The 25806-nt window shown below is 43.2% G+C and overlaps 1 protein-coding gene across 2 annotated transcripts in view; it reads right to left on the bottom strand.

Annotated features, from left to right (window-relative positions):
- Nucleotides 1–25453, bottom strand: part of SEC24A (SEC24 homolog A, COPII component) — a 590503-nt gene extending 565050 nt beyond the window's left edge. Inside the window, exon 1 of one of the 2 annotated variants that reach the window (XR_015297552.1) lies at nucleotides 25194–25432. Coding sequence is in view for 1 of the 2 variants with exons in the window: in XM_086931494.1 (XP_086787620.1) it covers nucleotides 25194–25260 (67 nt within the window). In the remaining variant the exon portion in view is untranslated. Of the gene's footprint in view, nucleotides 1–25193 lie in introns of both variants that reach the window. The other variant, XM_086931494.1, reaches the window with a different exon arrangement.
- Nucleotides 25454–25806: the final 353 nt, after the last annotated feature.

Below are 25806 nucleotides of genomic sequence, written 5' to 3'. Positions count from 1 at the left end.
ACATATTTGTGACATTTGTGTTTGGTTTCCAAAGTTTTACAAAGTAGACCATTACAAAATATACATAGTATGGACCGTGACTATATACAGTGATAAGCACGGTTTAATTGTTCTTTGTCGATGATGTTTCGGCCCTTTGTGTAATGTAGGGTCTCATCAGGACCTAGGGATGTAGGGACATCTAAAAAGAGAAGGATACTATCAGTGTGTGGCCAAAATAATAGCAACATTTATTTATAAGTTTTAGCTTGATTTGTAGCGTCAAAGGTAAAGTGGTACCTGAGGAGGTGCTTGCGCAGCCGCCTGATGAGTGTATGCCACAGGCGAGTGATAAAGAAAAAGGAGGATACTCACATGGGACCCAGCCGGGAGCTACACATGTGAGAGGAAGAATAAAATAGGGTATAATACATTAGAAAGGAAAATTGTGAATTACAAGTCACAACAGTATGAGTAGTAGGCAGTATGCGCTACCTAATGGGAACTTACCCCAAATGAGGGTGGGTGAGGGCTGGCGATCTGGAGAATAGCACAGCACTATCAGTCAGGTAATTGCGTGGTGAAGGTATTGTGGCACACAGCAATGTGTGTGGTCTTGTATGATCTCTGTGGTAAATAGGGTAGCTGTAAGCCATGCTGTCCGGTAGCAAGTCTAGAATGTACAGGAAGTGTTCTTACCCGAAAGATGATGCAAAACACAGTAGGTACGGACGCACCAACCTGTGTACTTTATTTAATGCCAGCGATTAAATCAGGCAGGCTCGAGGGTATAGATATCCTGTGAAATAACAGGAGGGTGGAGATTATTAAGGGAAAGAAGGCTAATGGCATGTGCGGCCTGGGTGCATCATGTTCAAAGTAGCAACACTCCTCTTTGAAATAGGATAACCGGAGATCCGTAGCGCGTGACGACGAAGCGCAACAGCAGCTTGTGTCTGTCTGCTGGGGTCGAATGACAATGAGCGGGTGGTGACCACGCCAGTAAATGTACTGGGGTCCCGCCAAAACTGGACCCGACCGCAGGCATTACTAGGCTAGTAATGCCTGCGGTCGGGGTACCACGCGGGTGGACGGCGTCCCCCCACTTATTTCACCGGGGAGCTTGATAACTGGAGCAAATGGAGCCACATATTCACTCTTTGACCTCTCTGGGGCGAGATCAGAGCTCATTCAGAATGCTGCTCATGCGCTGGCCTCTCCAATGCAATTACATCGAAGAGGTGAGCGAGAGGGAGGCATTGAGTCTGATGGTGCAAGCCACCTTTTGTGACGTCACTCTGTCGTGACGTCTGCATCCCCCCACTTCTTTTTTAGGAATTGTGCCCCGTTACTAGCGAATGCTGCTGGTTGGTGTCATCCAGTTTTCGGTGTCCGTGAAAGAGATGGAAGAAAGACCCGATATAGAAGGACAGAGTAAATAAAAGAATAGAAAGAGAAAAAGAAAAAAAATGAAATGTGCCATTATTTGTGGCTGGCAAATGCAGGTAATGTATGTTGAAGTCTAGGATGTGGGAATTACATCTAATGGAATGTAGGAGTGGAAAAATTGAGTAGAAGTAGGGACCGCTTACAATGAAAGCACCCCAGTTGTTAAGAAATTAATCACACGGCTCACTGCGAGTATGTGGTACTGCGGTGCAGTATAAAATAATATATATGCCTGATGCTGCCGCAGAAATGCGGATGATGCCCATATAATCATACAGGATGGTGTGTGGGAGGACACGCCATTACTAATAGGCGTAACGTAATGGATGTAAAATAAAAGAACAGTGCGCTGCCCCGACGGCTCAAAGGGATAATGAAGCAATGGTCAACGGTTCAATATTCAGAGGCTGGTCAAACATTATACATACTGCTTATGTTACAGTTAAGTGATTCGACCGCAACCCTGCGCATGATATCCAAGGGGTCAAGTAAGGTAGTCTGATGACACCCAATTGTTAATGCAGCCAACATGGTTTAAGACGGCAAAGCAATGTACAAAATAAACCGGCCAATGCATGCCACATAATGATAATTGAGCAGCTTGATAGTAAGGGACGGGTTAGACGATGCAACAACAAACTTAGGTTATGCAAATATAGTTACATGAACATTTGACAGCACAGGTACACAGTTTCGCTAACGAGACAAGAATGCAAGAATATTTTATATAATTATGACAGGCTGTACATAAAAAGAACCAGACTGGGGTACCAATCTGGTGGCAGTATACATACTTGATCTAGTTTATTAATGAGGTCACAAAGCCTCGCCATTCCTCAGCAGAGTTCAGACCCTGATCTATGGAATTCATCCTCTCTATCCAACGGCATTTTAATCGCTGAAGAATCTGTCTGAGGTCACCACCCCTTTCTGGGATGATGGCTTTGTCAATGCCATCTTAGATCATCCGCAGTGTGATTTTTTTCAGAAAAGTGGGTGACGAAGGGAGCATTGGAAACCGAATGCTATATGGGACGTTGCCCAATACGTGGCTTGATGGGTTGTTGTGTTTGTTCAATGTAAGGCAGATCACATGTACACCAAATGCAGTACACCACATTACATGTGTTGCAATTGGAAAAGAATTCCAGTGTGTGTCTCACAATGGCATGTTCAAATATGTTGGTGTTAAACGTGAAGGCACAGGAGACACAGTTACCACATTTGTAGTGTCCTTTCACTTCTGGTAGGCCCCAGGTTGATTGCAATGTGCCAGTTTTGTGCATGGTACTCTCTGTGGATGAGCGCATTAGGTGATCTTTGATGTTCTTGCCACCTTTAAAAACAAACATGGGGGTCTCAATCTCAGGATCCATGCTGGTGTTTTGTTTCCCAACCACCATGATCTGCCCTTCGAGACAATCTGTAACTTTGCTGGAAAAAGCATCATGTATTGAATGTTACATTTTTTTCTGTAGTTCTGCTTTGCTCTATGGATTGTCTTTTTGCCTACATCTCCTAGGTGTAGTCCAAGAAGATCGAGTCTGTGCAATTTTCATACTTCAGTGGGCCATTTTGGCGTGTAGCTCTGAAGACTGCATCAGTTTCAACAGTTGAAGACCCTGGCAGTGATTTGCCTAGCTCTGGCGCCATGTGGGGTGGAATCCCAGGCACTCTTTGTGCCCTCTAAATTACAAAGTGGTCTGACAGATCTTTTGGCTGGATCACCATTGCGCAAAAATCTTTGAAGATGTGCTCTGGGTCCTTAACCATCCCATTTTTAAGGGAGGTCGACCATGCGGTAGTTCTGTCTGTGCTTCTCCTCTGCATCTTGTGCCCTAGTGTGGAGGTAATGAGTAGATTCCTGCAGGCTTCTTTTGTCTGAGTATTGATGAATTCCAAATGGATTTCAAGGGTCTGTTCAGCCACGGTCACTCTGGCAGACATCTTTTTAAAGTAAAACCTCACAATCGCAATATTGTCACCCTGTGGATTTTAGGTTTCAAGGCGGATTTAGTGTGCCTGATAGTCTGTCGCAATTCTTTGACTAATGGGTCTGGAGCACCCCCTCCCTGCCATCTCAGCCACAGGCCACCTCCTTCTCCTACATACCCCCATCGGCCACACAAACACAAATTGGTCACGTTTATTGGATTGTGAAGATTGTCAACATACCACTATGATTTAGGGTCTCATTTAAAGAAGGGAAGTCTTTACTTTGTCCATTAGGGTGGCAGAGGGCATTCAGTCTGTCTCCCTGATGGGGCAGAAGACTGCCATTTTTAGAGATCACCGCTGGAACAATGCCACTTTATAACACCAATTTACAAAAAGCATTGGCAAAGCCTGCAGTTTTGCCTTAGTACATCTTCAATTTTTAGTTGCATTATTTGCAAACATATACAACATAGGTTCACAAGTAAAATAAGTTACCATCTAACATTGGTGTGCATATGTTTGCAAAAACATATAGAGAAAATGCAATATCAGAAATATAACAAATATTAAAGTAGGGTAATTCCTACAAGCCCCAGAGAAGGCAGATGTACCCATGTGAAAGAGTAAAATGCTGTCAGTCACAGTCAAGATAGCCAACGGTTGAAGTGGGCTGACACACTGGCCCATGCTATAAGCTGAGGTGGGCCGAAAGAAACTGTGAATGACACCTTGACAAAGCAATAAAAGAAGAGGGATGACCTAAAGCTCCACTCTATACACCGATATATATTTTTATTAGGACCGTTTTGGAAAACAGAATGATGACAATGCAACTTAAGCTTTCTGAAGGCTAGTCCTAAAACAAAGATGTAAAATAGATTAGCATCTAACACGGCACCTGAAGAGTGGAGTACATAAACCACTTGAGGGTAATGAGGTCACAACTGGGCTGTCACAGTTCTGACTTTCGAGAGAGGATCATCAACAGACTTTTGAGAGGTCGTCTCACCCATAACCTATCAAGGCATGGTTCGTCATTTGACGACCTCTCATACTGAGGTAGGTATAGTGCAACTTTAGTGGTTTCAACAGAGGGAAGCTAATCCTGACCCTGGAAGTTCTTAAAAATATGTTCTGATGACAATGTCTTGGCTCCTGTTATTTTGACGAGAAGGGAACTCTTACTTAAAAATACCTAGGGGTATACTCCAACATAAGTTTATTACAGAGTACCCCTGGTATGGTTAAAACACTAAGATGTGGTTCATCATGTGTAATCAATGAAACACTTGCCCTTCAGATACTGTGATTGTCAACATGTTTCGACCCATAATCTAGCCTCAACAGGTCTTGGGTCTTCTTCAGGGTAATCAAGAACATAGCTGTAGTTCATTCACACACCATGTGAATAACAGGGGGGAAAGGTCAGCTCCTGAAATCTTACTATCCCCTTGTATTCATTATGCCACTTACAATACAAACAAAAATAAATAAAAAGGGACAGTGTTAGTTGTGGATGATCCAAGTAATCAAAAAACTCTAGGGCAAGCTCATATCCAACCTTAAACCCCATCGGTGACTGTTGGAGTCCATGCTTAAATTAAAAAAAAGTCTTACTCAAATCTCAGCACCATACTCTTATGCGACCATGCTATTGATGGCATGGTCTAATGGTATTAAAGGATCGGCAAAAAGAGCTGGAAGCTCCCACTGTTAGCGTATTTCAATGCCCAGGCACATAAATATTCGCTAGTAGCATTTTTTTTATACAAAAAGGTACAAACCATCTTTCATTTTACCATGAGAAGGACCAAAGAGTAAACTCATCCATTGTGAGTCCTGTATCGGTCTTCCCACTTAATCCAAGCAAGAGATATTTGTTCCATTCTTCACCTACCGTTATATAATACGGGTATACAGCCAGATATCAGGGGGTGGTGTCACCTTTGTTGTCGCACACTAATAAAAAAAACAGTCCATTTCATATATAATGCCAAACAGCTCCCAAAAGCGATGTACCATTCTCTTATCGATACAGTGCATCACTTAAAGTACCCACCAGTTTCATGCAGGTATACCAAGCAATCACTTGACCCTTTATATCCCGGACATTCTATCTGTGAGTGTATGGGTGTGGGAAGAATATTTTTGACACAGACAGTTGTGGTGAGATGCACACCTTTCCTTTCAATGTGTTTTTCAACTCCCAATTTTTCATGTTAATTCATTTCCATTCGTGTTACACCTTTGTTCGGCGTGCAAGCCTACTCCGCGCTCCGCCCAAATTGCGCTGCAATTATGAAGAATATTTTTAGCATGCTGATACACACTCTTTGATGATATTGGTTTAATGTATGTCTGTAGGGTTCCAATTTCACCACACTTTCCTAGAGCACGGATTATTTACAATATCCTCACATGAAGGGAGTACAATAGCAGGTCATCCCTACCTCTCCCTATTGATGATTTATCCATTTAGCTGGGTCATGGGGCACTACAGAGGTCCTGTGGGACTAGAATGGAGGACTTTAATGGGTGATCACCCCATAACAATGTTTGCATAATTAAGTTCTGGAACGGAGAGGGGGGCCAGACAATGGACTTATTTGTGGAAGATTTGATACTCGAGAATCTGCGGTCTATCAAACTACTTTTCAGTAGAGTAGGCGCACCATGTGCCTGGTGGCCCGCCAAGACCGGGTGCACCCTTGCGCCTTATTGTAGTCACTGTCCCAATAAGCTGTGAGCGTTGCACGTGCATTGCAGTCACCATTGGCGCACAGTGTGCTTTATTTAGCTCGCACGACTGTATTCATGTTAATTGTTGTGCACACGGATGCAGGAATTAACATGAATACTAACTTAAGGCCAACAATCAGCCCCGCAAGCACAAGTCGTGTTTGAGACTCTGCTTTTCTTTTCTGAATTGTGCACAGCTGCGGGGTAGATTTTGACCCTTTAAGTTAGTATTCATGTTAATTGCACATAGCTGCTATAGTTTCAGATTGCTTATGTGTGACATTTTAATTTTTTCACTCTACTTATGAGTGACATTCTGCAACTATTAGTGACACTTTTTTGTGAGCAAATCAAGCAATGAAGACCAGGCAAACATAAATATCATGAATAACACCCATTTGAGCAACCAGAAACTCGCATTTTACTTATACCAGCCGGTAGAAAATGAGAAAAAAAATCAACACACAAAGCCAGTATATTCTCCCTCATTAAAACATACTACAAACGTAAGGTAAAATGAAGAAAGCACTTTAAACGTGCTTTAGAGCTGCACTTGATCCCTGACTGATAACATAAAATAACGGAAACAGTTATGTAATACTGGCTTTATGTGGATAGATATATATATATATATATACAGTGCTTAATTTGTAAATTATGAAGTGCAGGTGCTCAAATGTTTGTCGGAGGCCACACCCTGTTTCCCCAGCTCCACCCACTTCCCTCACTAGCTCCACCCACTTACTCTATTGGCTCCACCCACACCCTCAACTGGCACGTAAGCCATAAACCGAGAAAGAGTCACACATGTCCTCAGACCAGAACGCATGGAAATGTTACACATAAGCACCCATTCCATAAACCATGGAAATATCACACATAAGCTAGCACCCAAACCATAAACTGTGGAAATGTCACACATAAGCGTTCAGACCAGAAAGCATGCCATATTCCGTCACACATTAGCACCCAGGAGAGGGCTAGGCCAAAAAGTGAGGAAATGTCACACATAAACATCCATGATCCAGGCCATAAACCATTGAAATATCACATATAGGCATCCAGCCGGGGTGTGATGTTAACTTCTAGCCACAGTACCTTTACACTTTCTTCCAGTGCCTTACTCCACCTTGCAGTCGGCATTTAGACCTTCTCCCTACCTGTATGTTAAACTACAATTGTTACCTACTTTATATGTCTGTCTACCATCTCCACACACATGCTGTGTTTTACTCCTCCCCATTAGGGAACTTCAGCCCCATTGACAGGCATGTTGGTAGCCACCTGCACACAGACCTGTCTGTGAACTGGAAGATGGGCAAGGACCATAAGGGCTCCTTCCTATGATTTAACTCTATGAACAGATGTTCTGTGGTTCAGAAAAACTGAGGATCTGTTTCACAATGCACTTCAATGCAGATGTATGAACTGCCTTCCAGTGACAAAAAGCTGTTTCCTCCAGAATGATCTTCTAAAAGCAACAATTCAACCATATGTTTACTCAACCCTACCGATGCAGGTTCCTTAGTGGGTTAATGAGCAAGGTATATTCCAAGAAAGGGGCTTTGTGAGTTGCACTTGTAGTATAAAGACATGAGGATCGTATTGTGATGGCGACAGCTATAAAAATATGGTAGGGCGCGACTGCGCCAAACTCACCATATTTACTGCTCCCCTGGGTGAGGCACTTATCTCTCCATATCAATGTCCTCGAGCAGGATAAGGAAGGACTTCCTTCCAACTCAGCAGAACATCAACAATCCAATCCTGGAGCTCCTCTCAGGATGAGGGCAGCTCCAGGACTGGTGGGGGCAGGATAACTAAGCGGCACAGCTGGGGCGTGTGCCAGCAATCCCCCAGCTGTTTCACAGCTATTGGATTGCTGGGTGCGGACTGTGCATGTTGGGCTGGCCATAACAAACCAGCCGGCTAACCCAACATGCATACTACACGGGCAGCTGTAATCCTGCAATCGCACCCCATGCACTCACTGCGCTTGCAAGTAAAATGGTATTGATGTGCCATTTTACTTATTTGTGTGTGCCCGTTTACACTCAGCAGGTGGGGCGATTCTCCTCCACTCTCGAGGAGGAGCCACCCCTGGGAGCGCAACTCAGAAGCTGAACTTGATGTGATCTGCCTCCTCTCTTTGTCCACCCCGAGACGAGAACCCTCACATCACCACACTGAAAAAATTCAAAGGAGAAAAGTGCACAGCAAAAGGTTGTGTTAATATAAAGGAGCAGCTTATTTTCTTGGTGCAGCGTCTTGGATTTAGATCATACCATGGCGAGTAGGGCAGAGCGAATGGGATGGCAAGCAGGGTGTACATAAACTACATTCATCCTAACAACCCTGCTAGCTGTCTTCGCTGCACAGATGAGTGAACATGCTGAAAAATATTACAGCTATTACACGAAGAGAAGGGCACAAGCCGCAAGCAAGTGTCTAGCAGAAAACGGACAAAACAGAATCCACACAGTGATTGAAGGGGGGAGAACGACAGAGGCCTATACAATATGCGAGCAGTTTTAAAGTTGCAGTGCTCTCTTTTGTCCCCAAAAACTTGGATTGAAGCAAACAAAAAATGCCAAAGACCAATAGGTCCTGCAAAAAACGGTTCGGGCCGGGCGGACAGGGACACGCACACACACACTGACTGCAGTAGCGCCGCTACAGCCTTACTTAGGCTAACTGATTAGGCCTGCTGCTGACGCAAACACTTTATACAGCCCCTGCCTCACCTGGTGGCTGGTGCCGTGCGGTTACTGGCGGGCGGCACTGGCCAATACTAGTAGTAGAGTACTCACTGCTGGCGGCTACGCTAGCCTACGCCGGGGTACTCCTCAGGCTCAACGCCAACAACAAGTCGCCAATGCAGCACGTGACGTGGCGACTTGCACCACAACAACGTCGTCATGCCCTGCAGCTTCTTGCTGCTGGCTGGCTTACTTTCGGTTTCACACTTACATTGACTTACTTTCACTTAGCGACGCTGGTGAACCGTTCTTTGAATCATGAACCGAATTGCCATGTTATGTTCGGAAGTTCCTGACTCGGTGGTGAGAGGTGCGAGGCGGCCGTGCGGCCGGGTATGCGGTGTGCACTGTGCTGGGCGCCAAAGCAGCGAATGCGTGTGCAATCCGCGCATTGGAATAATTTTGAAAAAAACTTTGCACGCTGCTTGGCGCGCACAGCCCAAATCCCTGCCCAACAATCAGTGTCCCGCCCACTGGGACGGCAACACTGAGCCGCTGCAGTACTTCAACAAGTAACTTACAACAGCCATGCCAGTACGTCTAAAAGCAGCATTTACGTGGTAGAGCAGCAGTGTGAAGCAGTGGCACTGACTGAGCCACTAAATACTATAAAATCAATTAAGCGCACTTAAGGCACGTAGACCCGGCCCTGATAATTAAGTGCCGGTGCTAAGCACCGGCACAAATTAAGATATATATATATATATACATATATATATATACATATATATACATATATATACACACACACACACACACACACACACACACACACACACACACATACACACACACACACACATACATACACACATACATACATACATATATATAGAGGAACCCTTGGCAACCCAAAGGACTAGAGTTCAAACATGAACTAGTGTCAAGTAGTGTCCTCTGAGTGAGGGATACTATACAGAGGGAGATCTGCTGGCGTGGACTGATAGTGGAGTGACGGGATGGAAGCCTTGTTCCACGAAGGGCAGCTGAAAACATGACCAACTAATCGAGTGGTACGACCTACCCCGGGGGCAATTCCTGACACACAGGCAACCGATAGACAGTGGCCGAGCTAACAGTGATCTGAGAAATGGGGAACCCCCTACACACCCAGTACTACACACAATACTACGGATGGGGACGGGCAGGCACTTAGTGACACGGCACTATAAAGCCACACGGGAGCTGACTAAAGTTCCCTTAGACAGACTACGCCAAACCTGGGAAGACAGCGTTGGCCGAGTCTTCCACGACAAGGAATGGACACAAGCGCTAGAGTGTCCAAAAAAAGTCTCCCGCAAATCCTGCTTTAAAAATATACAATATAACATTCTACACCGCGCTTACCTTAGACCAGAAAAGCTGCAGAAATTCTACCCAGACACAGAATTTAAATGCCCCTGTTGTCAGACGCCAAGTGCGAACTTCAGACACATGTTCTGGGACTGTTTGTCCCTGCAAACGTACTGGACCAGAGTGCATCACACCTTACAGACTTTGGTCCAGCTGCAATACGCTGACACATGGGAGGTATGCGCCCTGGGGGTCTATAAGAAAAAGAAAATCTGAGAAACTACAGTGGTGGTTTGTATCCCTAATCCTCCTCCTAGCAAAAAGAAATATAGCCATGCATTGGAGGTCCCCTACGGGACCCCCGGAGGTGGCCTGGATAGGGGCGGTAAGGTAAGTAAGTGGGGAGCAGCAGAAAAAGAGACCCTGAGGGAGGAGGAGGTAAAAGGCACACACAAACACCCTATATCTATGGAATGGGCACATCTCCTCATACAATTTAAACTGGAAACAGCCGTAGAGGACACCCCGGAGTTGACGCAGCCCACACCCAGTGACCCTGAGCGAGGCCCCGACCCGCGACCCCTCGCCACCACGTGAGCAGAGAGGCAGGCATACGATAAATGACGGTTTTTAATGCATCGAACGCCCACCGATAGTGTGGGTCCAGTAGTCCTCCCCTTTCCCCCCTATGGGCCATGCACGTCGACTCACCCCCGCTGCCTGGCGACCGGCCCGCACACTGACCACATGGGCCACTCGCCCTCATCCACCGCACTTCTCCCCCTCCCCCCCCCCCGCCATTCTCTTCACCGGTTATTGTTTGGGAGGTACCCCCCCCCCCTCCATCGTTACTAGCCTAGTTTAAGTCAGCAGTTCAAAGACAGACTCAGTTACGCAAACATAATCACTCGCACACCTCCACAAGGGTACCTCGCTATCAGAAGGGTTAATAGTTTCACTCCGACCTAGCTACCACACCGTGAGAGAGGTCAGGCATACGCAAGACTGACAAGCAGCGATGAGACAGATCGACAGCAAACTAGGGGGACGGATCCTAGTCCCCTTTCCTTATCACACCTGTTTCATTCCAGAGACTGGAGTCCTTATGCTGTTGACAAGCCATGATAACTAACGGAGAACACGGTTTACGTATATACTGACAGACTTGTGATTTGTTGTACGTCCCGCAAGGGATTTTGCTTGAAAATGAAGCCCCTAATAAAAAGATTTAAACAACAAAAAAAAAGTAGTGTCCTTTGAGTGAAAAAAAAATTTTTAATAAAAATTCTCAGATATTAACCATTTCTCTCACTTTCACTCATCACACTCTAATGCACCACTTTCGTAGTACAATTCCTAATTTGACCTTCCAAATACCCCAAGTATTGGCACAGAACGCAATGGTATGTAAAAATAATTATACAATTTATTCTCTCAAAACTTCATAAAAACATTCCTCAACGGACCACCGTTCTGGATCAAAAAAAAAAAAAATCGCACTTATTTCATTTAAATATTACTATTAAATCACATATAGACCCACATGAAGAAACAAAGAAACAAACAACTTTTCCCTGAGAGTATGTATAGACAATCCACTTTGTCTTTGAGTGCCACAATTTGGTGTTAACAAAATTTCTTGACCTAAACACCTTGATGTTTGTTGCATTTAATACTTCTAAGGCGATAGATAAACACTACAATTTGTTGCTTTACTGTATGCGTCGACGCGTTTCGAAGGTTCAGTCTTATACCCCCTTCTTTTTAAAGACCGTAGTGACTACTCCCGATATTCTACACTATGAATGGGTGCTTGCATGTTGCTCCCACCTCTCTGCTTGTTTAATCAATTTCTCAAACGTGTACCTGTATTTTCTCTTAGAAATTTGTGTTGAATCAATCACTGTGTTAGCTTCATGATCGAAACCGGAATTATTTCTAGTGCATAGTCCCACGATGTTGGGTTCTAACTTTAAAAATGGAGCTTAACTCCAACGCCTTTTTTATTCGGCCTTCCAGTTGCTCCTTTTGTGATCTTTTCTGCTTACGAGCAACCCAATGTGTTTTTTAGGTCTCGCCTGTCGATGCGCATGCGCATCGAGCAAGCGAGACTATGGGGGCTTATCCACTCTTTATCCACTGCAAGGAATCGTGGCGATTCCTTGCAGTGCCCGTGACTTTTAAGCTCAATGCGCATGCGCATTGAGCTTAAAAGCGCGTGCACGTCCGTCTTGTTTTACCCGCTCCGCCCCCTCCCCTTCCCGCCGTGTCGCATTTCTCCTCCCCCCTCCCCTCTCTTCCCGCCGTGTCGCATTTCTCCTCCCCCCTCCCCTCTCTTCCCTCCGTCTTGTATTTTTTTGCAAATTGCAGGCACGCGTTTATTATTCTGTTGTGCTTGGTGTCATGTCGAAGTGCTTTAATGCGAAAAACGTTAACATTTATATTTCATGGTTGATTTTTAGCTTCATGTAAATAAACACTTGCAAGACCACTTCTTCTCGCTGATTTTGAAAGGCTTCAACTGGTGGGTGTTTTGGCCCGTGGTTTACATCATTTTATGTGACATTAATTAGTTTGAAAGCAATTGCCCGATTTCACCATGGATATATAGACTTCGATTACCACAAGGCCTCAATGTTACTTGCACGCAACTTGAATGTTTCTGTAAGTGTTGCTTAGTGAGTCCTTCTGACATTGCAAGAGTTGCCTTTCCAGCATTGCCTTCTTCTCATTTCCTTCTCGGATTACCAAAGAAGGATGGCCGCGAGCTGCTTCATGCTGGAGGAGGGAGGAGCCCGGGAGGCGTTTTCCGAGCATGCGCCTCAGCACCCACAGCTTCCACTGATCAGCGCTATAGGCCTCGGAAACCCGTGGCTAAAAATCTCAAAGGCTACGCGCCTGGACAGGCCTCAGAATGAGGTTCTATCCTTCTAGAATTTGGAAAGGTTTGTTTGAATGAAATTGGGGTCCGAAGGTTGCTGGTCCTACGTCCCGTGGCCACGCTTCTTGGTGTTTTGACAGGAAGGGAGGGGCCTTCATTCGTGCTTTTGTCGGAGCTTATTAGTAAATGTCTTTTTGTTTCGGGAGGGTGGACCATTCGTGTGCGGTGTGCCTAAATGGTCGAGGTAATTATTAGCACAATTTGCTTTCTTCTGCATAAACCAGTTTTGGATGGCCTGTTTCCGGTGAAGTATATGTCTGGTGGTGCAGTTTTTATTTTACTCTAAATTGCATCACGTTTAGGGTATGTATGTTTCAAACATAGTCCGATATATTGGTGCATTTTTTTCTAGAAAGCTAAACCCCCTTAGACCGTAACAGGATTTGCACTTTTGAAGAATTACCAAGGGTCAGTTGTCGCACAGTATGTATGGCTTACACTCTTTGGAGAAAATTTGGCGGTTTTCCAATCTTAGAGCGCCAAGTATTGCCATCATGTTTGGGGAGCAGACTTGTGGGGTTTAGTACTCTGATTACAATTTAGCGTGATGCTTCACTTAGCTTCCTGTACATTTTTCGTTTTCAATATATATTTTACATATATATGTGTGTGTATATATATATATATATATATATATATATATATATATATATATATATATATATATATATATATATATATGTGTTTGTGTGTATTTATGTGTATTTTAAAGAACAGCCCTAGTTTTAAACAACCACATTATTCTCTGTTCAGGGTTCTTTAAATTCTTTACATTTATTATGAGACCTGCAACAGTTTTCGTCCATGCATCAATACTCTAAGAACTACGCTATGATCTCCCAAAGGACACTTTCTAGACTCTTCCCTTTTCTATCCCTCCATTATCCTATTCAGTGCAACTAACAGACTTGCATGTTCACTGCGCAAATTACCACACATTTCCCTATACTTACCCACCACTAATCTTTTGTGGGTTCTGGAGTAGTGTACTACTTACCAAAAGCGCTTCGATACCTCGTCAGGGGTAGTAAGCACTATATAAATACAATTACAATATCAAACAATATCGATACTCAACAGCTGCCTGTGTGTTAAATAACCAAATCCCGCTCTCGATTAATCCAGGTTCATAGCACATTTATTATACTTATGTCTACTCTTTCTTCTGGGGCCTCTTCCTTCTACATGCTGCACCTCTATGTAATTTTGTTTGCGTTTTAATTTAATGCACAGAATCTTCAACATCTGTTACTTGAGCAAAGCTCATGCTTAGTCTTTGTTGATAGCATTTATTAGGTCTAGTGTGATTGAAAAACTTGCTGCAATCCAGAAACATATGAGTGCTGGTGGAAAGATGGTTGAAGAAGGAAATGTTTTCTGTCTGTGTATATATATTGTTATAATATAGATCATCCTGTAGGAAATGTTCTGGACCAACATCGGTGCATGGACCAATCTATTGATTATAGTGCAGTGCTTCCCAAACTTTTTGCAACTTGAACCCAAAACATTCATGACCCATAGAGCTTTAATGGATGCTAGGTCTGTGTTGTTTTTTTTTAATTTATTTTTTAATGTAACTAAATCTTCTTGTGGTGTTGCACTGTCATTTATAGATGGCATATTTGCTATCGAAAAGGCCTTTGCATTTGGACAAACATACTGTTTTGCTGATGAAACAATGCATTGGTAATGTGTGGAAATCGGGTTTGAGTGAACATTTATGATTTGTGTGTCACCAATTAAAATGTCTTGATTTGATCCAAATAAAATCCTTGTTTCCCTCACACTTCAGATATACAAAAAAGTGCTTAATTTTTGTTTTCCTAACAGCTTTTAGAAATGTTTATGGCTTTTTTTTTTTAATTCTTTAGCATTGGCTACAGGAAACAAAAATGCTAAAGATTTACAAAAAAACCCATAAACAATTCTAAAAGCACTAACTCTAATGCTGCGAGACCTATTGCATTTCTAATGCTTGTTGTTGAGTGGTGGTTCTGCACACTCGTCTGTCTGAAGGCGCCTTTCTTAATGACCAGACTGTTTAAGCAATGGCGTCCTCCCGTGTTTATTCGGCAACATCAAAATGTTAGGTGGACACAAACAAATGTTTATAGCTGGTATTGTTTTTTAATGCCTTGTAATCCTACCTTGAATAGTCCCAGTGTGGAGCCGACCGACTAAATAGGCGCTAGTGTCTCCACAGTCTGCCTTCGGGTGTAGAAGATAGAAAAGCACTGTATGTACAGTATTAGTGGTGATCATCATGCTGGCGCTCATGATACTTTTACTTCGGCGGAATAAACTACCAAAAGGAAAGGTCTCGGTGAGTGGCGCAGTTTGCTGGATAACCACAATCGGGTAGGTGCCATCCTGGAAAAATCACGTAGTCTACTGACGATCACTAAAGGAACTACATGCCACAAGACAGACAGGCAGCAGTGGTGTGGTCTCAGCAGTTAATTAACACAGGCTTTCACATGCAGCTACAGGTACTAAGTTAATACACACCACAGAAGCTTATCGGAGTTCGTGGCATAGGCAAGCTGTAAAGCGCTCCTTCTTGGGAAGCCGTGGGATGAGAGATCAGCAGGCCACACCTCTGGCCGCGGACCGCCAATAAAAGCCTGCTGCGCCGCTGGCGGCTCGCAGGCCGTACTTTGAGTACCACGGGTCTAGACTTTGCTTTTTATCAGGAAGCGCCGAGTAGCGAGTCGTGCTGCAGCCAGAGAGCTCACTCAGCTGCTAAATAACTTTAAAATGTCAGTCTGGCTGCACACGTAAGTGACGTTCAATGGCACAACTGACTACAGCACCAGCAGTGACACTGTAAAGTCACAGTATGCGTTTAAACATCTTCCCTCCTAGTGGTGGTGTCACAAGCAGAGTTCTGAATTGAATATTGCAGTACACATGCAGAGAATAAAGACAACTGTCCTAGTTCTCAGACGCAGCGCTTCGGTAACCAGCGGTCGTAGTCCCCACTTGCTTAATTCTACTGGCTCAGTGGCACGCCCGCAGGTGGACAACAGGCGCTAAAATTTGAGGGAATCTCTGAATTTGAGTGTATTTCTGCTCCCTGTTAGTGATTCAAGTGAATCCAGTGATCCCACGCCCAGCAGCACTAATTTCTGGGGACAGTTACATATTTTTCCTCGACAAACTTTCATCCAGGGCCACAGACAGAAAACAATGCACATCTTCTGAGCTAAGCTTTGAGCCCCGGCACTTATTGTTATAGAAATTAAGCACTGTTTTCTGCAGCATCTGACAATAGTTGAAGTTGCCAAATGAAGATGAACGCTGCAGTCTACAGCAAGAAGTTTCCATCTTTTCACAAAATTCTACTTTGAGCGGTTGACACAGCTGCACATGACCAGCTTAAGCGGGTGGCACCCGGTGAAACATTCTCTTTTTTTGGTGCCCTACTCTCATAGCTCTCTTTTGCACAAGTTCTCCCACTGACTCTCCAAGAGTGCCCCCCATCTCTCCACAGACCATCTCGCATATATATTTAATTTATTTTATAGTGCTTCCCATACCCGTGTAGGATCAGTGTACAGGAAATGTTACATAAAACAATGGGGATTACAAGGTGTAGGAATACTATGTCATTCATGCTAGCAGACTATGTTTTTAGAGTTTTTTTTGTCTAGAGAAGCGCAAACTCCGGATTCTCTGTCAGTCATATTCACTTTATTTGGTTAATAAAACCCATAAAAAGTACACTACTAACATCTTATACAACAATATTAAAACATATCCAAGGGTCATATTAGACTACTCTTAGGCGCCATAAAAATTCAACAAGAAAAAGGTCCTCAGCCGTTTGGTTGTTTAAAAACTCAGGATTCTGAAAGCACACTTCGTGTTTGAGACTCTGCATTTATTGTGTTAATAGTACGCAGCTGCAGGGCTGATTGTGTGCCTTTGCTAAGGTATTCATGTGCAGCATCTTGTACATGCATAACTGGTGCAGCGATCCTGACATCTTTCATAAACGTAATCTTGAGCACCCACTTGCACATCTGCGTAGTGTTGTCCAAGACTGAAGGGCCCTGCCGATGTCCCTGTTGGGTAAGGCACCACTCTTTATAATGACGGCCCTGCCCCACTTTTTTTTTTATATTCTGCACAACACTTCATATGTATTATCGCCTTTATACTTTCATGCAGTGAATGTCGTTGAGTGTACACGCCCCTAGGGCGGAGGTATCCCCAGAATATCCCTCCCAAAACGGACCAGAGGTTGGTATGATTTCAGAATAGCACTCTGGGCCCTTCTAAGATAACACTTGGCAGCCGAGCTCACGGCAGTCACTTATTAGGTTCACTTACCCCTGATGAGCCCGCATATAGAATAGAGCGACGTAACAAGTAATCAAGAGGTTACCTCGGATCACTTTATGCTGGGAGTGGTTACAAATCATTTCCAACCTGGCCTCAGTTACGATACAAATATGGCATGCCACACTGGCGGCATTTGGGTGGCAGGGTAAGATCACTCCGGCGATCCCGCAGTGGGACACCGTGCCAGCAAGGCAACAGGGCTTCAATAGGTGGGACCTAATAGGCCTCTCTCGAGTGATGGCCTTTGCGGATCTATAGAGAGATTATCAACTAAAACACACACACATACCGCTACCTCCAGACCAGTCATGCACTACGGAGGGCACTACGGAGAGGAGCTTACCGAGTCCTTCCCATTGGAAGACATATTACTTGATGACTATATGGAGAAGGGGATCTCCCTAACTTATCGCAAAATCTTAAATATCTCACCTGACCTTCTGTAATGTCTTCAAAAAAAGGTGGGAGGAGGATGTGGGACATTTGGAGGATGACGAATGGCAAGCGGTAATGGAATCCCCTAAGGAGGTGGCCATACATGCCCATTTTACACTAATACAACGCAAGGTCTTACATAGAATATATTTTGCATGCATGTCACTTGTTAAGATGGGCAAGGCTGAGTCGAAGATGTGCCCCAAGGGGAGTAGACATTAAGGTGCACTATTTTGTGGGATTGTCTGACTAAGATTACTGGGAGACGGTGACATCTTGTGCCATGAATGTGTGTGGTGCAGACATGACTAGATCAGCAAAATGATGCCTTTTGAATATATGGGAGGCTACGGATTTGAATAGCAAGGACCGCCTCTGTGTGGCATTAGGTTTTATGGTGGCCAAACAAAAAATAGAAAAGAATGGAAAATTGGTACAACTAGTTTCAACAAGATAATGGGAAACATGAAATAAACAAGCATTGGCAAAGCCAATTTGTTTGATATTGATGGTCAGTCTTTTGGTTTTGTCAGTACACGTACTGTTTAGAGAGGTTTTTGTGAAACTTTATGGGTGCTTCCAGGCCCTCACTATTATAACTAAAATTGGCAAAAAACAATAGTATTTTTTGGTCTCAAAAAGCACACACTGTCACAGTAGTCCCTGACAATGAACAAAACTATTTTGTGCCCCGATATGCTCCTTGTGACAGAGCAGAAGCCAGTGGATGGATGGAGAGATGGAGAATATTTTAATAGAGACGAAAATGTTTTGTTTAACTCCAGAAATAATTAGGGGCCCAATTCTTAAAGAAAGTCACTGGTATATATCCTTGCATTAGTGCAGATTTACGGTTTTCGGGAATTCAAAAGAATTTACAGAAGCAGGCCAGGAAATTGTACCCCCTAGAAAATGTGTGTGGAATGCTTTTTAGCACGAGCAAATATGTAGGTGTAGATGTGCTCATGTAAAAATCAACTGAGTTTACAAGTTCACTTTCCCTACAACCACTTTTCCCAAACCCTGGAAGAAGTTTTACTTCAGCCACTGTCATGGGTGAATTTCCAACATTCTCAGCATGAATAGAAGAGCTGGGAAAAAAAACCTAAAAGATGTAATTTAGTAGGTCTGCACAGACTCAAAAGGGCATTCCAACACTGGAACTATTGCTTAACTCTGCCTCCAGCCCATGCATGTATATCTTTGGAAAGGTGGCAAAATAAGGAAATTGTTAGAATTCAAACCCTACTATACTATGAGCCCTGGCATAATAAGAAAGGCCAAAATCAGAGCTTTCATATAATGAGACTGCTGCCATAATTGGTCACTGCACTACGAGGCATCAAAAGAGAAAATATATATTTTTTTTAAGGGCTAGTAGACTTGTGGAGCATCCTGTCCCATGGACAAGGAGATATTTTATTGAATTTCATACCCCCTGGGGACTTGACTGATGTATTTTGACTATGTATCAGTTAGAACAAAACGTCAGTGTCTATATAGGGAACATTACTGATTTGTGCTTCTCCTATAGGATGTCACACCTTTCATTTGTTTTGATTAGATGTTTTAGAATTTTAAATCTGTAACATTTAATTCAGTGCAATGCAATAATGAAACGTAAAAGACATGGCTAGGGAACAGTTATACAGTTGAGATGTGGAGCATTGTACTATGCATGCCTGATTGTTGTTTGAATACATTTATTTAATATAATCTATTTTAAATACAGTTTTGCATCGTGTCAATATAGAAATTCCAAGGATACTACATGGGAGTGGTGGTTAACGATGCAACATGTAGAGGCAGTGTTACTTAGGAAGACATTTCCTATTGGCATGTGTTTATTTATTTTAATAATAGCCATGAATGTTGGACTTTGTATATAGAAGCTAATAGTGTAGTACTTCACTTTAACACTGCTCACTTGCCCCTCATTATTTTAGGTGGTCAAGAATACTAAAATACGACTTGGTATGTCACTGTCTTGCGATGTTTATTGTGCACTATTTCCTATCTACGGTATAACTGTGTGCCTTAAGAGTTGTGTTAAGTAAATTAATGCGACATTGTTTACAATTAATCGCTCTATGTGGATAATGACAGGAGGTATGTATGTGACTGTATTGCCTTCATTGGTTTGTGAATATGCTCGAAAATAAGAAAATATATATATATATATATATATATATATATATATATATATATATATATATATATCTCAATACTAAGAAACGGGAAAGAACATTTGACTGCTTTGGTGGAGGGTCACACATATAGAACTGCTAGCTATGCATTTTGGATGTGTGTTTCCAATACCACTTTTTTCCATTTTAACCACTTCAACATGGCCATCGTTTTACTTATCAATTTTGCACTATGCTTCGGAGTGCTGATGGTGTAACATAACTGAGCAGTGATTGGCTCGCGTGAGTAAGTGCGCGTTGAATAGGGTGGTTTTTTCTCATCATAAGTGTTTAGGAATTCCAATACAAGTACAGGTGAGCTAATGATTGGGTATTTATAATCCGATCTTCTCTTTTTGAGAGTCTACAGTTAGACAGATGTTTCTCACTATCAGAATACAAGTTTGGGATTTTGCCCTTGCGTTTATGAGAGCGGATGATAGGTCATCTTATCATATCACCTTTTAATTGTTTCCCGTTATGCATTTTTTTGAAGTGGCAAATAACAGCATGGCATGTGACAGCTCCCTCTTCAAGAAGTGTTGCCTAAATCCCCTTTCTTATATTTTAATTTACCTCAAGAAAGCATTTACTCTTCTTATTCAAGATGCATTATTATGCTGGGGAGTGTTGATGGTTTGGCATAATTTATTTAGGACTGTGCTTCATATACATGTATGGATGACTTGTCAATATGGCGGCCTCCGGCTAAAGTTTAATAATCATCCCGGATTTAGAAAATGTGTGATGGTGTGCTAGAGGCTGGATATCTTGAACTTCAAAGCTGCTCACGTTCCGTTCCTTTTCGCGAACTCAAATTGTTACAACCTACTTCTCATTAGGATTACTGCTGCAGTGCTTTGCTGCTTGATTTTGTGCCAAGTCAGTATGACAACTATATAACAATATATGGACAATTTTGTGAAGCTTTGCATGGGTTGATTAGTACAAGTGATAGAGTCCTATATAAATATCTTTATGATGCTGGTGCGTTTATTTTCTTTATAATCTATGCCAGCAGGTTCCAAACTGTGGTCCGAGGGTCACCAGGGATCCATGACACGTTCCCAGGGGGTCCGAAGGCAGCATTATTAAAAACATTGCAAAGTTGCTTGCATAACCAGCAGTTTTCAGGCAACAATGAAGGTGTCAAGATAACTGGTGATTAATGTACTTGCTGGAGAGAGATGCTTTAGGTCCTGGTAGCAGCAGGAGCCTCGTACCACGAAATAAAACCAAATATTGAAAAGTTAGTCGCTGAGATGCAGCGCCAACCTTCCATAAATTGTTTTTCGGTTTTTGCATATTTTTTCCAATATATAATATTAAAATTGTTAGTAATTCAAGTATTTGTCTGGTGTGTACTTGTTTGTGTATTTTTTACTAGGGGGAGGGGGTGGGGGTGGGGGTGGGTCCCCGGCTTCCAGTAGGGACTCAGCGGGAGTCCTCAGGAGTCAAAAGGTTGGGAACAACTGACTTAGACTATTTATAGTTGCATTTTCACTATACAAAAAAACAAAATTAATAAAGTATAGGGTCAAGACTTTGCAGAATATTATTGCTAACCTTAATTACTCCCTTAATACGAACCTTACCTTGGGCAAAAATAAACAGTACAATCACCCCCTATTGTAGAAAGGCATACCGTTATCCTGAATCACAACTGTCCCCATTGAGACTCCCCAGTTATCCACGTATCTGGATACTCATCAAAACACGCAGGTTTAATTCAAGCACACTTGCTACGGAATATACTGCAATTAAGTGTAAACGCTCAGCTATAAACCATAATTCATACTTACATATAACCTGTATGGCCACTTTACTTCTCAGCTTGTCTGGTACTAAGACAATATGGCAACTAAAGCACCCAAATTGCTCATTCAAAAAGTAAAGACACTGACTTTGGGAACTGGATAGTTTGAAAAAGAAGTAAAGTGGCTGTATGGTAAATAAAAGAGTGGCCCAAAGTGCTGGAATTCACAGATTAGACCCAATTCAAAGAGTATGGTGAACACCATGACTGTAGAGGGGAGCGAACTATGAAAATAACAGGTAAAAAAATAAGGAAGTTGCAGAGTCAATGTCAGAATGGACACAGTGAGGCAAAGCACGAAGAGAAAAAGCTATGTTCAATAACATCACAATTAACTGATCATTCGCCTTCGTACCATGGAGGTACTGCTCTCAAAATTTGCCACTAACAACACAATTTCAAATTAGTTTCTGCACCAAAACAGAAGCCAATCACGTACATTAATCTTGGGACATCATTATCCCAAGCCTCACTCCTCTTTATGTTGAAACAGCCAACAGGTTTTCCAGCATAAGCTGGCCACTTAATGTATGTGGATCACTCAACTTTCAGTGCTCAATTACCTTAAGTGACCTCCAACGCATTTCTAGGAATTTCCAGTGTTACGTTGTACGTCCTTAATTTCGTCCCTATACAATAGCAATAGACCTTGTGTAACGAGCACATTGAGAGTGGCCATAGCAACTCTTCTATTTCCTCATCAGAGCACTAAAAAACAGGACGACTAAGAGCTAAAATAGTGCAACAGATGAATTGGCCAAAGGGGTTCACCAAGGATTGACAGTGTAACAGTAGGCAGAGCTTTAAATGGGATTAAAATACTGGGGGAAGCAAGTGGGGGGGGGGGGTCTCTCAAAGGGGCGTGGCTGATGTTATTAAGGGCATGCCTTAAAAACCCACAAGCTAAAAATCAGTGCTTAGCATAGAGTGCCGCCCAACTGGTATTTCGCTGTTTCTGTCATTGCATCCAGATATATGACACAGTAACATTAAGGACGAGAAAGCAAAAGACACACAACTGATCGACGGAATGTAGAACAAATCAAAATAAGCTCCCCCAGTCAATAGATCTGGGTTATATTCATCTCAGACCTGGCCATATGCAAATCAGTCTTGCGAACAGTCCAGCCCGAACTGCCAAGCCAGGTCCTCCCTGAACCGGAAATAAGCAACATTATACATACAAGCCAGGTCTATTGGCTTTGTCAATGGCTGTTAGTTGCATAAGAGAAATAAGCAGCAACTATGGCTGTGCTGTATATAATATTGAAAATGCTTCAGTTTTGAAATGATTAGACTGTGAAAGAACTAAGACTGATCCCTGAAGTTACATCAAAAACTTTGAGCAGTGGTACCGCTGCAGAATTGAGGTTTTACTTTCACCCTGAGGGTGAGGGCAAAAATGGAGAGACCGAAAGGGACCCTTCTCAGCACCTGCTTTTAAGAACTGCCGGTGTTGAGAACAGGCAGGACCCGGCCGGCACCCTCAAAGCCTTTAAATTAGGTATAGAAATTGCCAGACTAGATGGAAATCGTACATGAGCTGTGTGTATGGTCACGAAATGGGACATTCATGCTCTGCAGCCCACTTACATCCAATGGTCTGTTATGCATGATCCTACAAACAGCTACATCACACCGGCAACCACGTCCACCAATGCTGTGCTTACACACCATCTAGCACATGCACTGCCAATTACGTTGGTTCATTCATAGCAACTGCACAAACTGGCAGAAGTATGTACACCGCTGGCAGTAGTAATTCGGCATGAAAATGACAAATCAATGTTGAAAACAATATATTAAAAATTTTCTAACAGGTCAATTTTAAATCTCAGACTTTCTGGCGTGGTTATAAAAAGGAGAAGAATAGAGAAAGGGAATAGGTGCATAATAAATGTTCATACACATTCTACCTTGAACACTACGTGATAAGAAATACTCAACAGTAGAGAAATTGCAACCTTCCATAAAGAAGCGCGAGTAACTGTACAAATATGCAAAATACATCCTCCAGACAGCCTCCAGCGCTAAGTGGCCTTATTAATGGTAGAAAAACGTCATTTAAAAGGCCAGTACAGTGACGCACTGAAAACTAAAATCACATCAACTCAGTACTAGTGACTGATCCTTTTACAAGAGGTACGTCCCAACGAAAGAAGGTTCAGTGACAGGCTTTCAGATTAACCACATCACAGTTTCCTTCAGTAAATATATCATATTTAAATATTGGAAATCAGGAACAGGTACTGCTCTACAGGAACTACGTTAGAGACAGCTGTTGAGAGGAAAGGATTTCACGTTACAAGGTCTACTTTTTCTATAACACTGTATAACGACACACAGCTCTATTACCTAGGGTTCAGGGATACCTTAGTGGGTCGGTGCTACCTATTCATCTATCCCCAAAATATGATGAAAGAGCTTGCATTGATCCAACCCTCCCCCCGCAAAACAGTCGACGCCCCCTACCGCTAGCCAAATGATTCTAACACAGAGCCCAACTACCACGAATTCTCCCCAAGAGCTCCCACCCATATCATATCTGTTTATAGAGACACTCCTCAAGATATAATTAGTGACCCAACTTCCAATACACCATAATAAGGCACAAAAGACATACCCTTGACTACTCAGGCAATATTCCTAAAACTTTTCTGAGTCATTCGTGAGTCCTACTCCCGTACTACCTGAGAAATAACACCTATCACATGCCATCGTCACTCAGCACTAAGACCCATCCGTCCACACACCTGGCCTTGTCCACATCTCTTAATTATGCCACCCCCTATCTTCCACAACTCCGTCCTCCCTAGTGACATTTTAGTCTCAACCTAGTGAGTAACCTGGGTTTCCTAGGCCGACTAATGTTCATTCCTTAAAACAGTCACCTAATGCCCTATCCACGCGAACAAATCAGAGTCCTGTCTTTATGAAGTATGAACCCATACATTAACCCAGTGTTAAAAGTGTTAAACCCTCGTAAACACCCCATGTCATCTTCACCCACCAAGGTGATACTCTAAAAAAGACATGTATTTCTGATCAAGCCACCGTTTTAGGTCCCAACCGAACACCAGGACCCATGTCGTTATTAACCTCTTTTTCAGCACCCTGGTTTCCCAACCTCACTCCCCCCCCCCGCAGGTGTCTTTAAGTGCCTCGCCCTGCCCAAACTCCCTGGCTCAGAGCACACAAGGCCGACGCCAGTCTTCACCAAACTCCCACATCCCTTTCCATGCCTGGCCTCGATACCTTAGGTTCTTCCTTAACACCCAGTCCTATCCGACCACTCCCTGAACACTCACCGTTACTGTAGGCCGGTCCAGTGCCCCCGTTCTGGCTGGTGTAGCCGCTCCTCTCTGCGTTGGACATATTGACTCGGGGTGTTAGAAGGCAGCAGTGGGCGACCCCGCTGCCTTAGCTCCTGGACATTGTCCGACTCCTGCCTCGGCCTGATCCTGTTCCAGTGCACTGACGGGAAAGTCCAAGGCTCAGCCCCCAGCGGCAGCAGCCAGGCGCAGGCCTGCCCTCCGCACATGCGCACAAGGTACACGTGGCATTTCCTGTGCGCTTCTCTCCCTAGTCGGACTGGAAACAGACGCACAGGAACACGAACATAGAAGAAGGACTCCGCGAGGAGCCTACTAGGCATAAACAACGATCCACTATGTTGTCTTCAATTAAACAATCTGGCGGACATCTTTAAAAGGTTCTAATTCTACTCAATCAAAAGAAGTACTGTATTACTTTTTTGTCACATTTAGTCCAATGCGTCAACACTTACAATTGATAGATATTGTGATAACAATAGTTTGCAAAAACAACGAAGGGCATTACAAAGTAAGCTTTCAATGGTTAGAAATGTATTTTTAAGTCACAAAGCCGAACACTTTTATTTTACTAAATGTCTTACTTTAA

Source organism: Lissotriton vulgaris, chromosome 7, assembly GCF_964263255.1.
Source record: "Lissotriton vulgaris chromosome 7, aLisVul1.2, whole genome shotgun sequence".
In the NCBI taxonomy this organism is placed as follows: Eukaryota; Metazoa; Chordata; class Amphibia; order Caudata; family Salamandridae; genus Lissotriton; species Lissotriton vulgaris.
This window is presented reverse-complemented; position numbering and strand designations above follow the sequence as displayed.